The sequence below is a fragment of the Schistocerca gregaria genome, chromosome 7 (genome assembly GCF_023897955.1).
Source record: "Schistocerca gregaria isolate iqSchGreg1 chromosome 7, iqSchGreg1.2, whole genome shotgun sequence".
In the NCBI taxonomy this organism is placed as follows: Eukaryota; Metazoa; Arthropoda; class Insecta; order Orthoptera; family Acrididae; genus Schistocerca; species Schistocerca gregaria.
This window is the reverse complement of record NC_064926.1, coordinates 498,130,207-498,148,485: the sequence shown is the minus strand read 5'-3', so window position 1 is coordinate 498,148,485 and position 18,279 is coordinate 498,130,207. Positions and strand designations below refer to the sequence as shown.

General features: G+C 38.8%; 1 protein-coding gene across 1 annotated transcript in view; it reads right to left on the bottom strand.

The window, feature by feature from the left end:
• LOC126281659 (apoptosis inhibitor 5) overlaps positions 1-18,279 on the bottom strand; it is an 81,064-nt gene that overhangs the window by 41,452 nt on the left and 21,333 nt on the right. Inside the window, exons 4-7 of the mRNA XM_049980806.1 lie at positions 12,295-12,458; positions 12,009-12,215; positions 5,069-5,263; positions 4,433-4,602 (exon numbers count right to left, since the gene is read on the bottom strand). Coding sequence (XP_049836763.1) covers positions 4,433-4,602; positions 5,069-5,263; positions 12,009-12,215; positions 12,295-12,458 — 736 coding nt within the window. The remainder of the gene's footprint in view (positions 1-4,432; positions 4,603-5,068; positions 5,264-12,008; positions 12,216-12,294; positions 12,459-18,279) is intronic.

Below are 18,279 nucleotides of genomic sequence, written 5' to 3'. Positions count from 1 at the left end.
AGTAGTTGTCACTCTTCCATAGTTGTGTTTTCATTTATTTTGTTGTGTATGATTGTGTTGATAGTTTTTATTGTTGTTTTGACTTGTGGGTTATTTGGCGGTCTATGCAAGAATGGTCTAATGTCTGTATTTGTGTCTTTGTATTCTATAAGTCAGCTGAAATTTTTCTTCTATATCTAACATGTGTGTCACTTCGTGTTCTACTTGTACTTGTTCTGGTGGCAGTCTTAAGATTTCGTTTTCCTCTGATTGTTTAATTGATGCGCGTTGTTCTTTGTTTGTTTGCTCTGGGATGTGTGAGTCCATTACTGTATTTTCTTCTTCTTCTTCTTCTGATTGCACATTATTTTGTTCCAGTATTTGTTGTTTGATGTTTTCTAATTCTGACTGGGGTATCCTGTCAATTTTGATTATTACACGGATCTGATCAGCTAGTCGTTGTTCTGTTAAAAATTTTAATTCTGGGTATCTGGTAATAAATGTTGTGTATACTTGTGATCTGTAACCAGTTGTGTTGGTTTCTAGGTTTGTTGCTTGGTAATAACAGAACATGAGGTGTCAATTAACTTCATCTGACCATCTCATCCTCTGTCTTTGTTTTCCTTCTAGGGTGGTTGCAGGAAGCATATCCTTCAAAACACCACTATTTGGATTTAAATCATTTTCCAGTTGGCTAGCAGTGTCGTTACCATTGTGGGTGGGCATAGGGTTCAAGCGTCGCCCCCGACCATGATGGCGCTTGTCCGAGGCTTCTTTAGTTGTGTCCTGAACCAACTAATCACACTAAAAGCGGGGTTAGCCCTGTTAGTGGTTTGTTCTTTTTGTCGCCTTTTACGACTGGCAGAACATACCGGAGGCCTATTCTTTTCCCGGGTCTCCACGGGGATTATTATTATTATTGTTATTATTATTATTGTTTTGTTAGTGCAACAACATGCGTGTGTAGAATAAGCAAATTTTTGATGCTTGAGACATCACACCAGATTCAGTTCAAACAGATACTGAGGGAGGAGAAGCCAGCGACTCTTCTCTGACCAAATTTCCTGCATGTAGTACAGCCATCACACATACACAAAGAATGACCATACTTTTAGTATTTATGATGCAGTAGATTATTTTGAATCCATTAATGTACTTTCAACTGAATAATCATCTGGTCACAATATGTTCAAGCAAGACAAAAAAATGTTAAGAATATAGGCACCTGTCTTCCCTGCATTTTCATGGACTTGTTTCAAAATGTTTGCTACTTCTATAACACACCCATCTACCCCATTCTGCTTATAACTTCAGAGGATCTAAAGACATTAAACCCCTTCAAGGAACAATTCCATCATGATACAATACTCAACTTTCTCTGATTTAGAAATTTGGTGATCTGTAATGCACTAGTAGTTTTTTTTTAGGAAAATACCATTTTGTGATTTTTTGTGCTGCACTGAATATAATTCTGGAAATTCCTGTATGAAGCAACACCTAAAATAAAGGAAAGGCAACCACTCATCAATGTGTGGAGTGCAGTAACATTTAACAGAAAACAGTATTTACACTAGCCTTGAAGCACTAGCCATTTTTCCAGCAACAGCACGCATGCACGCACACCTAAATGCACAGTCCCATGCCTACAGCAGAAAGCTAGTGTGACTGCTGTTTTCTGTTACAATTTACTGTGTTCTGCAGATCAATGAGGTGCATGCAAGTGGTTGCCTTTCCCTTATCTCATGTACTAAAGACAAATCTTTGGAAACATAAATATTCTACATTTTCTTGGACATTCCCTCTCCTGTAGATATGATACAAACTCTCAGACAACTGTGTCCTAGTATTTAAACAAGCTTTTACATCAATAGAAGACTGCTGACCTCTGAGCTTCATTTGGGTTACATGTTAAGGTCCACATGGCCACTCAATCCCTTGTGAAGCTGGTATTTTGAATTGAAATGCTCTGTATTCAAGCCTAAGAGCAGCATGGGAATCAAGTGTTCATCCAAACAATCCCACTACACTGGTTAAGCCCAAAACAATTGAGTTGTGATGGTTATACCATGTAATGGCTGTTTTGCTACAACAGCCATCTATAAATGTGGTATGTAGCACCCAAGTAGGATGTCTAGCTCTTAAGTAACCATTACTGAATGTGAGCACTACTCATTGGATTTACTAGTGTACACAGGGTAAGCCCACAATTTCCCATAAACTTTCATAAGTTGATATGGATTCTATGCTGAACATTTTTATGGATTAATGTCAAATCTCCAGTGGGCTGTAACAAAACATTTTATTTTGCTTGTTGCCTCAATTTCATTTGTAGCTGCAACGGACTGCTAAAAACTGTGAACATATATCATGTTTCTATAGAAAATGTTCTACTGGCTCTTGATGCTTCATGTTGACAACATATTTAAATGCTTTATCAGCTCTTCATTCCCAGGTTGGAATCCTGTTTGTGGTAGGACACTGTCCAGCATACAAGAAAAAATAATGGCAACAACATTGATACAATATACAGGGTGAGTATAGTTAAACTTTCAAAATGCTATAGAAATAACACCACTGGTCAAAATGACGTCAAATTGCAATGGAATATTATCGGACAAGGGGGAAAACATAGCAGCAGAAAAAAAAGTGTGTGAAATTTGGTCAAAAGATGGCACTGTAAGTGTCAGAATACATGAATGAAAAACCTGTCATGCACACGACCCATTGAAGTTGGTATAAACACACTGGGTACACGGCTTTTCCTCCTTTTATGTCTGCGACGTTTGCCAAGACTGTGTCACTGCAGGATCATGCTCTGCTTGTGAAGTTTTATTAGAAGAATGATGACTGTGCACACATCACTCTGCAGAAGTTCCAAACACTGAAGGTTTTGATAAAAGGCATTGGTCCGATGACTCCTATGGGTCTGGAGAGAATGATTCGGAAATTCGAAAAGACGGGTTCTTTTGGTGTGCAGCCTGGTACAGGGAGGAAACGAACTAATTCAATGTCAGTGGAAGCAGGAGTCACAGCAATGCAGGAGGCGGCGAGTGGTGGTGTGAAACATGTAGTGCACAGAGAATTGCCCGAGCATTGGACGTATGCGTGAACATGGTGCGTAAAATCCTATAAAACATCCTTCTTTTCTATCAATTCAAAATTACCCATGTTCATGAGTTGCTTCCTGCTGACTTGCCAGCAAGTTAGACCTTTTCTTTAGAATTTCTAGCTCACATGGAAGTGGACAATGATTGGCCATGGAAGATTTTGTGAGCAGACACAGCCCACTTCCATCTGACAGGATATGTCAATACACAGAATTGTCGAATATGGGCAATGGAAAATCCACACACAAATCAACCAGGACCACTTCATCCTGAAAGGGTCACTGTGTGGTGCGGGTTTACATCATTGATTATAGGGCCATATTTTTTCGAAGAGACAGTGCTTCTGGTCCTGTTACCTGTACTGTCGCTGGTAAGTGCTATGAGTGTCTTTTGCGCAACCACGTCATTCCAGCTCCCCAACATATGGATGTGTGGATGGGATCATTTTTATGCAAGATGGTGCAACTCCATAGATTGCAAATCCAATTGAGCAGCTGCTGCAGTGCCATTTCAGAAAAGCTAGAATTATCAGCCGCCATTTCCCTGCAGCCTGGCCATCCCGATCACCTGATTTTAATCCGTGTGACTTCCGGCTGTGGTGCTACCTGAAAGATGTTGTGTTCAATGTTCCGACTGCAAACTTAGCTGCACTGAAGGCATGCACTGTGCAACACATTCTGAATGTGACCCCAGAAACACTTTAATCAGTTGTGGAACATGCTGTTTCTCGATTTCAACTTGTTGCAGGAAACAGTGAACAGCATATTAAACATGTTTTGCGTTAGTGACACAGAAATTAATAATCAATTTTGATTTTGATTGCTACTATTTATGCGGTTTTTGGCCTCAGGACAATTAAAAACCGATGTAGTTGATACTTTTTATGCACTTTTTGGCCTTAGGACAATTAAAAACTGATTTTTCCCATCCAATGTGATATGAGCTTACCATGGTGGATGGGCTTATGTAGCTAACAGTATCACACCTGTACACCCATGCACACTACGTAGTACAGTTTGTTTAACGTCACACGTACACCTTATGATTGTTGTATGATTCATTTGTCATTTGTAGTCTACCACTATTAAGTTATGATACTTACAGTGCCAGCTATTGCTACATTTTGTAACTATTTATTTTTCTTCTGCCATATGTTTTCTCCCTTCTCCTATAAAACTCTGTTGCAATTTGACGGCATTTCAAACAGTAGTGTTATTTCTACAGTAGTTTGAAAGTTTAGCTTTAATTATAATCACCCTGAAGAACAGTACATAAAAATACATGACTGTTCACAATATCAGGTGCTTATCATATGATTTTTACTATATGGTTATGTTGTAACATACCTAAACCGAAAATCCTTCAGTCTTTCCAGGTCCTTTGTCAGGTACTCTGGACACTGACGTCCCAAACGATGAAAGCCATACATAAGGCATTCAACATAAGAAAATTCCAGTCGTGGCTGCTCCTGCGTTGACCCTTCAACTTCAGTATCTGGAGGTAACGGCATGTATTCCTTTAAAAAGAAAATTGCAAATTTGATTTTATTTAGCTACACGTAATAACAATATAAGTAAAACAATGACAGGCATGTAACATTGAAAATATCCCAAAAGAGAGACATACTAATGAGCAATATAACAGCATTATTATCTTTACAGTATCAGCTTTTATTAGGAACTTACTTCTAGTTAGTACATTGAACACAGCTGCAAAGAAACTTATTGCAACTAACCAATGTGCAAAAGCTTTATTCCACATAATAAAAGCAACACAAAAAACCAGTTAACAGTAAAAGTAAAACCACGCTTAAAAACAAATAGAAAAATACATAGCAAAAGTACAACTTTTGTGTTTACCAAGGTTATATTGCAAGATTTGTTTTACAGTCGACTAACAACCACTAAACTGATGATTATGGTGGTATTCAGCGTTTCATGAAATATGTACTAATGCAAGTTCACTCTCTGATCTTCACTTACCACTAGCCTTTGGAAGACCTTATCAACTTTTGATTCAGCATTTTCTAGAGGTCCACAATGTGTGCACAGTTCAGCAAACAGCTTAAGAATCTCCAGCTGTGAATCTACTCCATCTTCATTTGATACTATCTCACCAAACTGGCGAAGTACTTGCTCGCAGAAGTAAGTAACAAACTTTGATGAGTCAACCTGCGACTATTTTAAAAACAAGAGGTCATCATAAATTTTTCTTTGTAACAAGAAAAGCACAGTATAAAATCAGTAAATATACATAAAGTACAGGGCATGAACAAAAATATGGAAACACCACGAACAGAACACATTACTATGCCTACTGCATTGTAGGAAAACTACTGACATTCAAAACTACTTCAAGGAGTCTCGGAATGGATAAAGACATGTCCTGTATAGTTTCCAACAGAATCTTATATCTTTCCTGTAAAATAGTGGCAAGTTCAATTACGGATGATGGAGGTGAAGAGCGATCACACACCCTTCTGACCAAAGTACAGCATAAAGGCTGAATAATACAGTGATCTGGCGACTGCAGTGGCCAGGGGAGAAGATGCAATAATTCATCTTTGCGCTCACAAAACCAATCCTGGATGAAGTGAACAGTGGTCATATCATCTTGAAAGGCAGCATCACTATTGGGGAACAAACACTGTGCCATGGATTTGACCTGTTCAGCCAAAATGTTCACATAATCCATGGCAGTAAGGCAATCTTTCACAGTGACCATGGACCCCAAGGAATACTATGATACAGCTGACTCCAATCATCACTGAACCCCCACCGTGTTTCACTCTCGGTAGGTAAATTAGGCCAGAAGATGGAAACTATGGACCAAGACTCATTCAACCAATCACATTCTCCCACTGCCATAGTCAAGGCTTCAGCACATTTTCCTGTTGCAGGTGTTTCCATCATTAAAAATGGTTTCAGAATTACAGCACATACAGCAATTCGCTGCTTATGGAGCTCCTTTTGCGTTGTTTTCGTGCAAGAGTATTCATGTGCTCAACATTCAATTATGTTGTGCCTTTTTCCGCTGCCATCATCATATTTTTCACCACTATTGCTTTCAATGACCGTCCACAATGATCTCTTAACAAATACTTGTCTCTATGTTGTGACTTAGCCCAACAATGTTTTCTGATTTCCCTATAGGCGGTATAAATCTTCAATATGATGCCTCTTGAAATACCAAACACTTCGACTACCTTGGTAAGGGAAGCACCCACCATACGAGTGCCAACAATTTCCCCACTTTCAAATTCACTATGCTCGGACATAATGCACTCCCATCTAAACAAAAAACTGATTACGACTGTCATTTGCAATGTACTGAGGACATTGCACAGGTAGTGTTCATGATCAAATACAACAGCACAACATTCAAGCTTAGCTAGCACCCGCATTTATGTTCAAGCAATCATTTCTCCCAATGTTTCCTTATTTGTCCAACCTTGTATGTGCTATGTGCAGTCATTGTTAAACGTAATTGTGGCTACTGGTTAACAGTCAAGTCTCCTATGCAAATATATTAGCAACAGCACATACAAACGTTTCCTAATATTTTCCACATAAGCATTTGAAAGACACAAAACAATGACGAGATTGGGCAGTCAAATAGAAGGCAATATGACAAAAGAAACCTTTTTGATACTTGTTACATAATGTTTGAAATGCACGATGATAATGTTGGTCAACAGAATGGTACATCGATTGTCTTGTTTATGGTGGTTATATTAAGTGAATATAAAGAATAATAATTTCAATGAGCCTGCAGCAATGGTGCAAGGGTCTTGCTGTTACAGTTTGTAATATGAGACACTATCTAACTTTCAGAAAATATCACTAACATGAATACTAATATTTGCATAATAGATGTCTCACTGCATTTAATACCATTATACACAACAGTAAAATTATGCTAGTCTGCTTTCATGACAGGCACATAAGGAATCTAGGGACAGATTCATCTTCCAACGTTGAACGCAATAAACACAAAAGACAAACACTAACACACAGGGTAATTAGACATAAAATCTAGTTAATATTAAAAGAGATCTATGGACAAGACATTATCAAGAGTACTGGTACGTACACAATGCTGTTGGGGAATTATCTGCATTTTAGTGATGAAAAATAATTCCTAAAAAGTGACATTATAACAATCACAGAACTGGAAAACATGGTAATAATGTATACTTTTGTGAGAGAGCAGACATTCTGTTCTTGTTCAAATGAGACAACATAACGAAATTTGGAAATTACATAGGCTTGTTGAATGCTGCACATAACTACTAAATAATCTTGAACCATAAATAATGGTTCTAGCTGAAAAACGTCAAGACTTAGAAAAGGGTATTCGAGTGGTCCCAACATTTTTACAACAAAATAACTCACAGAACCACAAAGAGAATTTGATCTTCAAACACACACTGTTTTCTTAGATTTTAGGAAAGCTTTTGAGTGACAGTGACAGTGATAACCTACATCTTGTGAGGGCTAATAAAAGCTTATATTGTGAAACAAAAATGGTAATAAATACAAAGAAGAAAAGTATTGATGAGATAAAAATTAGTGAGACAAGCATCATTTTCTCTTATCAACATTCATACTGATGATGCTCTTCAGTATTAGAAATTAGAGAATTTTCCAATAATTAGATGAAATATACTCACATCAGTGCACTATTATTTGCAGATGATAAAATAATACAAGAGAGGTAAGACGATATCCAGCTAGCAGTACATAAGTTGGAGAAAATACATATTTAATACAATATTAAAATCTTCTTAGAAAAGATTATTGCTTCAAGGGAAATAGGCAAGAGAGAAAAGATAGCAGTAAAATAATAAACAGCACAGAATTGAGCTTCTTGAGGCAAGTACAAGGCACAGATAGGTGGAAACAACATACAAATAGAGTGAGAGATGAATGATTATCCAAGAACATTCTGAATTACAAATGGAAATGAAGGTGGACATAAACTTTGTCATAACAGACGAGGCTGTAGGTAAGACAAGTATGACCAATCTAGATGTTTCACTGCTACATTTAATCTTTCCATAATCATTCATCTGCTTCTTATACAGGGTGGAAATGGAAATGAAGTCCCATGCTTCTTAACACAGTGTAGGGGGACAATGCAGGAGATCCGCACTGCCGTACTAGGCAAGGTCCTAGTGGAGGTGGTTTGCTATTGCCTTCCTCCGACCGTAATGGGGATGAATGATGATGATGACAATGATGACACCCAGTCATCTTGGGGCAGGTGAAAATTCCTGACCCCACCAGAAATCGAATCCAGGACTCCGTGCTCGAGAAGCGAGAATGCTACCACGAGACCCCGAGCTGCGGACTGATACAGAGCAATTAAAAATTATTACAAATAGTTTGAAATAGAAAAATATATACACCTATCACACTGAAGTGAAAGAGCTGCACTGTATTGTTATATAATTTGGGGAAAACTCCCTAACTCGCAGTCACTGTCAAGGCAGCCAACATGAACACAGATTTTCTTGCAAATTCGCTTTTCTTATTTACTGTCTTTGTCTGTATTAGGGACTGACTAGAGGTAACTCTGCATATCATGCAATTTTATTTTTTGACTAATATATTGCTGTAAAGCACTGACTTTGACTTCACATTTTACATGAATAATTAAGTAAACAAGTTATTTTTAATGCTGATAATAACTGTAATCAATTACTGAGAAATACCATAAAAACAATTGGGTTTATCTGGGAAAAAATTATCTGACCTATCCACATTGGTTGTCTACATAAGCACAGTCTACTGGAGTCATGTGCTGTGTAATAATCTTGGTAGAGTTTTCGATTATGCATCTATGAAATGATCATCGAGCATCACAGTTTCCATCTTTAAGTACCAATGTTAAGCAAAAGATGTAATTCCATGAGCAGTAGATGAGCATTACAACAAAGACACCTGTACGTATTATTCAACGTCTACCTCTGTACAACACACACAGTCAATGAGTTCATATCCCAGTGTAATTTCACTAACATGGAACTTGTCTCCCAACAGATGCAGCCACACAGAGAAAATAAAATTTTTCTAGATTATTTACTTCACAAAAATAAGTTTATCTGTATGACATGTTCCCTGATAAAAAATGCTTTCTCTTACAAACTGACATTTCTCAGATACAGACTGACTGAACTAAGATGTATTCATGACAGTAACAACTTTATTTCAGTGCCCTCATAAAATTTTCACACAGGTTCCTTGTGAAGGGGATGTGTAACAAGGGTTTGTTGTTCACTTGTCCTGGACATTTTATGTAGAATCTAAAGAAAAGGAAGGCGCAGGTAGAGCACTATGCTGACAAGAGAATACGTGCCACCATTACCAGGTGCAGTCTACAAGAAAACATGAAATTTGACTGTCAACAAGAAACACGGGGCAGTATTCATGACAGAGTGAATACTGAAATTGCCATATACTCTTGCTGCTCCAGATGAGACTAGTACCTACAGTCAAGACAAGTACCCTCATTTTACACTGCCTGACCAAAAAAAAAAAAGTAACCAGGAGGAGAAAAAAATTGAACTTCTTGGGCTGAGAGGGTATGTGATGTAATTTCAATTATTACAAAATTCAGTCAAATTTACAAAGAACCTGACAGTGTATGCCCATTTATCACTACGACGTTGCAGCACGCTCTGGCCTTGCTGCATGAACCAGTTCAGTTGGCAAGGATGTCTAAATATCATGGTACCCTCTCCTGAGGCAAGCTAGTCCAAAAGTGATGTAAGAGTTAAATGCTATATGTTGCATTGTGGGAAAAAAAAGTTTCAATAATTCAGTTATATCGTGGACAGGCACACTCACAGTGTTGTAGCTGCACTGAGGCGTTAATATGGCTGAGTTTGATAGCTGAAACTGTGTCGTGCTTGTGAATCAGTAATTGTCGTGGAGGAACATATCAATAATAAAATGTAAAAGAAAAGGCTTTCATGATCAGTGATTATCTGTTTATTTACATTGAAATGCAATGTAGTAATGGTTACTTTATTGTGAATGTAAAAAAGTATAATACCAAACATGTGATTGGATATGCTTATGCATTGTTAGAGAGGTTTGTTACACACTAAAACGGTAATAAAACAAAAGTAATTTGAATTGGACAGTTATTATTTCCACATGATATTTTCCATTCTTTAACTAAACAACATTAATATCTGAAAAGTATAATAGCCAAGTTTTCGCATTAAGCACAGTGTCAGGTTTATTTCACTATGATGCGTCTTCTCTACATAAGGCTCCCATACTTGATTCTGATAACAAAATTAATAATATAAAAATAAACAGAAATGATATTAATAACAAGATGGAGATTTACACCGTACAACAGAGCACGGAATTTTTTGAGAAGTGCTTAACCACCTCTCACACCATCATCTGATACAGAACAGAGTTTAAAACACTCAGCCATATTAACGCCTCAGTGTGGCTACAACACTGTATTGTCATCAGATAGCTCACACTTGGAAGCTGTCCAAATAGAACATGGACCCCCAGAGGACATTTAAGCACATTAGGATGTTCAAATTGCATGATTGGCCATGGGGCATGGTGGGAATTCGTATGGTTTGGTTTAGCAACAAAGATTGTGCATTTGGTGGACTGAGAACCCGCATTTTGCGATCGAGAAGTCTCTCCACCCTCAATGGGAGACTGTGTCAAGTGCAATGTTGGGTCACGGAATAATCAGTGACTACTGAACAGTACATGAGGGTTTTGTGAGATGATTTCATGCCCATTATCCAAAGTTACCCTGACTTCGACAAGATGTGGTTCCTACAAGATGGAGCTCGACCCCATCAAAGCAGGAAAGTATTCGATGTTCTGGAGAGCACTTTGGGGACCGAATTCTGGCTCTGGGGCACCCAGAGGCTACTGACATGGACCTTGATTGGCCATCTTATTCTCCGGATCTGAACACACGCGACTCCTTTTTGTGGGGCAAGACCAGGTGTACAGCAATAACCCCAAAACCATTGCTGAGCTGAAAATAGCCATTCAGGAGGTCATCAACAGCATCAATGTTCCAACACTTCAGCGGGTCATGCAGAATTTAGATATTCGTCTGTAGCATGTCATTGCCAAAGAAGGCAGGCATATCGAACATGACATAACCTAAATCCAAATATCTGTAAAGACACTTAGAAGCTAAATACAATGTGTGAGCGCCATAGTTTGTAACTAATTTATTTATATTTCATCTAGTTCAATAATTGCCATCCTGTATGTAACTTATTTTGGAGAGAAGAATTACAACTATTACAGTAAATCATCCATAAACAGGGTACCCAGAAACAGTCTGAAAAGCTGGTCAATGTGTTGCACAGAAGGCTGTGCTGTGCAATAAATGTTGTTCTGTTTTCAGGCAGACTGGCTCTGAAGTTAGCTAACCAGTATGTTGTGAGCACCAATTCAAGCAGACTGCCACATACATTTAGTGTCAGTTGTTCTTCGTAGCGTAGATGATAGCACACAAGACTGCTCTGCCTTTGGCTCATGTTCAGTCCTTATTACTGTCTCATATCCAATTTGTGATTCGCTCTCTTGTTCAGTCTTAGGAAACTAAATGAAGCACACATTTGGCAACCTTGTCTCTGGCAGGCTGCTGAATATGTACACACAATGGTCTGTATGGCTAACTTCAATGACAACTGACTCAAAAACAGTGAAACATGTCTAATTTTTTTTTCTTAAAATTATTTCTCAGCTGAACATACCCGCAAAATACAGGCTTTTCAGACTGTTTCTGTCCACCCTGTATACTAATGACACGCAGCAAAAAAAAAAATTAGAAGACTGATGTGCAAGTCCTGTAACTTGAGCAGATGGTAGTGATTATGAAGAACAAACAGTGCTTGCATATCAATATTTCACTCACTGAAAAATACGGCAACGCATGCCGAACACATTGTATGAGCCTGTCAACAACATTCTCAATCTCAGGATCGTGAGGATCAAAAGGTTGGCCAATATCAGCTTGTTCTGCAACCAAATCTACCAGTTCTTGCTGTCCACTCACTGTCTGGCTTAAGCGTGACCAACCTAATAGTTCCATTATGTGACGAAATTCGTCTTCTGTCACTGCCTGTAAAAGAAGAAAGACCAATCCTAAACTTCAAAAAAAAATTATCTCTCTCTTTACTACTGTCTCATTACAAACTCACCTGCATTAGCACTTTCTTACATTCCGAAATTAGAATATCTTCAGCTTCTTTGTCAATAACATCACGACCTAGTACTTTTATTTTTGCATTTAGAAATTTGATACATTTTTCTCTGCCAAGTTCATTTTCTCCAAAAATTTGTGAAAAAATTCCATCGAGTGTACCTGAGGAGGAAAATAATTATGTTTATAATGGAACTTAAACCTTAAAAATTCTGCAATATTTTCATACCCTGTGACAGACAGGCTGAAGTTTGTAATTCTTATAATGTTGTATTAACTTCACTTGCAAGGAAATATTACCACTCAACACAATTGACTTACTAACTGGATTATGTGGTCAATTTACCAAAATTTTCTGTGCAGGGATCAGTAGATATCCACTTTTAGTAGTCATGCGGCCCAGATGTTTAGTGGAACCTTCTGACTTGGAAGCTCATGTACCAATTTTAACACTTATAGCTCATCAAAGAATTTAACTTGGGAGCTACACAAGCAGTCAGCAATGCTAACCAAAAATACCACCATCTTGTGAGTGTACACACTAGGGGAGGAGGGGGGGAGACGGACATAAGAGTGGCAGTTTTCTGCTGCAGAGCACAAGGCTGGCGGTTGCTACAGGGACATGGTGAGCGACTAACAATTACACAGCCTAGGAAAAACTTGAGTGGAAGCTTAGCAGGGGAGCGTATGGCTGTGTTGGAGCATTTGGAGGAATTTATATACCAAAGAAAAATTGATAGAAACAGAACTAACAGTGCCACAGATGTGTGAAATGGCACACATGGACAGAAAAATATGTAAAGCTAAATTATCTAGACATGCCACAAAAATATATAATAATTTAAAAGTTATTGTTGTCTTAAAAATTGTAAATTTATGAACGTTCAAAAGTCAATACTTAGGCAACGTTTTGGCCGATCAATACAAACAAAGTGTTTATGAATGCAGCTAGTAGAGCTGCATTGAGCAATCATAGCTGATTTGACAGAATATGTACCATTTTTGAATGAGAGGTCAGAATATGGAATTCGACCGAGAGAAACTGTGTTTTTGATAATAAATAAATTTAGAGAGACGAAGCTAGTAGCAGCATTCTAAAGTTTAAAACGGAAGGTGAGTAATTAAGTATGTATTTTTATTTGCTTATTTATGTTTCGCATAAAAAAATCCGCAAAAAGTAAAATCACGCCACAAGAAAATTCTGCTTGTGTGTGTGTGTGTGTGTGTGTGTGTGTGTGTGTGTGTGTGTGTGTGTGTGTGTGTGTGTGTATACCAATCCTTTTTTTCCCCCTAAGGGAAGTCTTTCCGCTCCCGGGATTGGAATGACTCCTTACCCTCTCCCTTAAAACCCACATCCTGTCATCTTTCCTTTTCCTTCCCCCTTTCCTGACGAAGCAGCCGCCGGTTGCGAAAGCTCGAAATTCTGTGTGTGTGTTTTATTTATTGTGCCTATCTACCGGCGCTTTCCCGCTTGGTAAGTCTTGGAATCTTTGTTTTTAATATATTTTTCCCATGTGGAAGTTTCTTTATATTTTATATATATAAAATGTGGTGATAGATACAGAAAACTGGACTTTAAATTGTTATTGCCCAGAAAATTTACGTATTTTTCAACGTATGTGTGTTTTTGTGTTTAGTTTCAGAATATTTGCATTTTTTTTGTCAAACATTGTTTTGAGTTAGGCAGTCATTTCAAGGGCATATAGGGTGGCTTTCTTTGGATAGTTGAGTTGGAGCGATGCTAAGAGCCGGACATGCTGCCCATCTGGGGTTAGTATTGGGTTGGTAGCCACAATCGGGGACAGGTATGTATGTATGTGGCGATATTCGAAAATGATCAAGTTGAGCACAATATAGTGGTTTAGGACAGCAGACAACAGTGTATTTTGTGAACTGTGAACAGGCCGTCAAGTTCTATGATCGCGACATGTGAATTTTATAGTGAAGTGTTGTAGCAGTTATTAATGGCCACCCTTGCGTAAAATTCCCTCAGACTGCATTTTAAGTGTTTAGTCAATATATTGATGACTATTTGTGGGGAAAAAAAAAAAAAAAAAAAAAAAAATAAAATAAACTACTTGTTCAAATTATAAATGTGAGTGACTCAATATTTTTAAATTTCACTGCAATACCTGCCCGCATTGCTACTTAATTTTATTTCAGGTTGAAAATTGAGTTTACGACAGGTGTGAGCTGGCACCCTATGACAAAAAACCTAATCAAACATCGAGACCAACCACATCTCTGGGCTGCACAATTAACCTGAGTGTTGAGTGTAACAAATATACATATATTTTTGTGCCATAGCACGTGGGAGCTCAAGCTAACAGTGCACAGTGCCCAGTACCATTGTAATCTGCACATCAGGCAAGTCCTTTTTCAAAGGAACTATCTCAGCAGTTGGCTTTAGTGATTTAGTGAAACCACAGAAAACCTATATAAGGATGGCTGTATGGGGATTAGAACCACTATCCTACTACATGCAAATCCATTGTCTTACCACTGTGCTGCCTCCAGTATATAGAGAGGAGTGCACAGGAAGGGTAAAATGGAGAGGTACGGAGTCTGCTGAATACTGTTTGGATGTAGGGAAAAAAACACAGCGTGAGGACAGTAATACCCTCACAGGAAAAATTACAATATAATTAAAGCAGCGCAGAAGCAGAGAAATATAGCTAGTGAGGGCAGGAGGTTGAAATGGGGATATGAACAGTGAATACTTAGGCCAAGATGTTAGCAACTGGAAGCAGCAAGAACTAACAGCAATGAGGACGTAATGTATCCACTATGAATTAGTTTTTTAAATGGACCAAACTGTGTGATGAGTTTCTATTGAGTTTTCAAGATTGCCCTTGGTGGCAATAGCGCAGCTGACAACTTATACAGACAATGTGTCCACAGTGCACACTGAAAGCCAAGCAATATTTGTAGCAAAATTCATATGTGGCACAGCTGCATTCACAAAAGAACACCTACTTAATGGCATAGGATGTGCCAATGACAGACCAAAGGGATGGCAGATGGCACAGGGGTGTCAATTGGTCTCAACTGAGCCTTGTACATAACTGCTCTGGAATTAACACATGAGTGTCTGGCAAATGTTTCATAGAACCATTTCCAGGCTATTTCTCGACCATTCCACTCTTGAATAGCACAAGCGAAAAACAAACAGCTAAATATTTCCATGCCAGATGTGATTTCTCGTATTTTATTAAGATGGTTAATTTCTCCCTATGCAGATGGGAGCCAGCAAAATATTTTCACATTCTGAGGAAAAAAGTTAGTGACTGAATTTTCAAGAAAAGATCTTGCTGCAATGAAAAACACCTTTGTTTTCATGATTGTCTCACTAAGTATATTATGCTATCTGTGACTCCCTCTCCCCTGTTTCATGACAATACAGTATGAGCTGTTCTTCTTTGAACTATTCTGATGTCAACCGTCAATCCTATCTGGTAACAATTCTACACTATGCACCAATACTCCAGGAAAGAGGACACACGAGTGTAATGTAGGAAGTGCAGTACATTTGTTGAACCTTCTATGTGCTCTGCCAATAAAATGCAATTCACCTTCTCCACAGCATTTTCTATGTGATGATTCCAATATTTAAGTTGTTTGTGATTGTAATCCCTAGGTATTTAGCTGAATTGGCAAGCATTACTTTTGTGCAATTTATCATTTACTGAAATCAACAGTTTTAAGTAATCAAGTTAATCACTTCACATTTTTCAGTGTTTGAGGTCAATTCTACACCTACATACATAACACCACAGGCCACCACACGGTGCATGGCAGAGGGTACGCTGTACCAGTACTAATAGTTTCCTTTCCTATTCCACCCGCAAATAGAGCAAGGAAAAAGCGACTGTCTATATGCCTCTGTATTCATCTTAATTTCTCATATCTGATCTTTGTGGTCGCTATGCGAATTGTATGCTGGTGGCAGTAGGATTGGTTCTGCAGTCAGCTTCAAATGCCGGTTCTCTAACCTTTCATAGCAGTGTTTTTCAAAATGATTGTCTTCTTCCCTCCAGGGCTTCCCACTTGAGTTCCTCAAGCATAACCATAAAACTTGCATGCTGATCAACCTCCCGGTAACAAATCTAGCAGCTTGCCTCTGAACTGCTTTACTGTCTTCTTTCAATCTGACCTGCTGCAGATCCCACACACACGCTAGCAGTAATCAAGACAAGGTTGCACAAGCATCCTGTATGCAGTCTCCTTTACAGATGACACAGTGTCTGCTAAAATTCTCCCACTACACTGAAGTTGACCATTCGCCTTCCCTACCACAATCCCCACTTGGTCATTCCATTTCATATCGCTTCACAACATTACACCAAAGATAACTTTTCTAAACCATTTTGTAGTTCTTCTTCTTCTAATGACTTGACTAGACAGTAAACAGCACCAGCAACTGCAAACAAACTGAGAAGACTGCTCACGCTGCCTCCCAAATAATTTATATTAACACAGCAGAGGAGCTATACAACTTCCCTAAGGAATGCCACATATTACTTCTGATCCACTCTATGACTTTCCATCAATTAGTACAAACTGTGTCCTTCCTGCCAAGAAATCATTACTCCAGTCACACAACCAAGACAATACTCCACAGGAATGTAATTTGATTAATAATTACTTGTGAGGAATGGTGTCTAAAGTCTTATGGATATCTAGACAAATAGAATCAAGCTGAGAAACCCTGTCAGTGGCACCCACTACTCTCTGCAAATACAGTGGCAGTTGTATAGATCAAAAGAATCTACTCACCAAGTGACGCCACGACAAAACACGCATAAAGGTTAACTAAATGCACAAGCTTTTAGGGCTAGTGGCACCTCCTTTTGGCAGAAGGGTTGAAGGGGAAGGAAGAGGGACAAAGAAAAAGGGTGGCAAGGTTTAGGAAATGGGGAGAGCGCGGAAAAGTCGCAAAAGTCGCCCAGAGTCGAGGTTGGGGGAGATTCCCAGACAGGGTGAGAAGGAAATACTGATCAGTCTGTTCTAAACCTTGCTGGTCCTTTTCCTTCATCCCTATTCCTTCCCCTTCAACTCTTCTGCCACAACAACGAGCTACTGACGCCCAAACCTCGAGCATCTTGTGCAGACAAAAGTCATGGGATACATCCTAGTGTTGAGTCGGAGCTCCTTTTGCCCAGCATAGTGCAGCAACTTAACATTGCAAGGACTGCACAGGTTGTCAGAAATCTCCTGCAGTAGTTGCCCATGTTGCCTCTACTGTCACTCATAATTGTGAAAATGTTGCCAGTGTAGGATTTTGTGCACAAACTGATCTCTTGATTATATGCCATAAATGTTCAATGGGATTTGCATCTGGCGATCTGTAGGGCCAAATCTTTCGCTCGAACTTTCTAGAATGTTCTTTAAATCAATCATGAACAATTGTGGCCCAGTGACATGGAGCACTGTCATCCATAAAAATTCCATCATTGACTGGCAACATGAAATCCTCGAATTATACAAATGGTTTTCAAGTAGGCAAAAATTACCATTTCCAGTCAATAATAAGTTCAGGTGGACCAGAGGACCCAGTCCATTCCATGTAAACACAACCCACACCATTGTGAAGCCACCATCAGCATGCACTGTGCCTTGTTGACATCATGGATCCACAGCTTCATAGGGTCTGTGCCACACTTTAACCCTACTCTCAACTCTGACCAACTGAAATAGGGACTCCTCTGATCAGCCCACAGTTTTCCAGTCATCTAGGGTCCAACCAATATGGTCACGAGTCCAGGAGAGGGGATGTCGCGCTGTTAGCAAAGGCACTCTCATTAGTTGTCTGCTTCCATAGCCCACTGATGCCACAGTTCACTGCTCTTTCCTAAAGGATACATTTGTCATACACCATACATTTTACTTCATAATCATTCATGGATGTGTGTAGTCCTCACCTCGGTCCAGTTCCCAAATGATTGAAAACCAAACTCATGTTCATAGGACTTTTTCTGTTTAT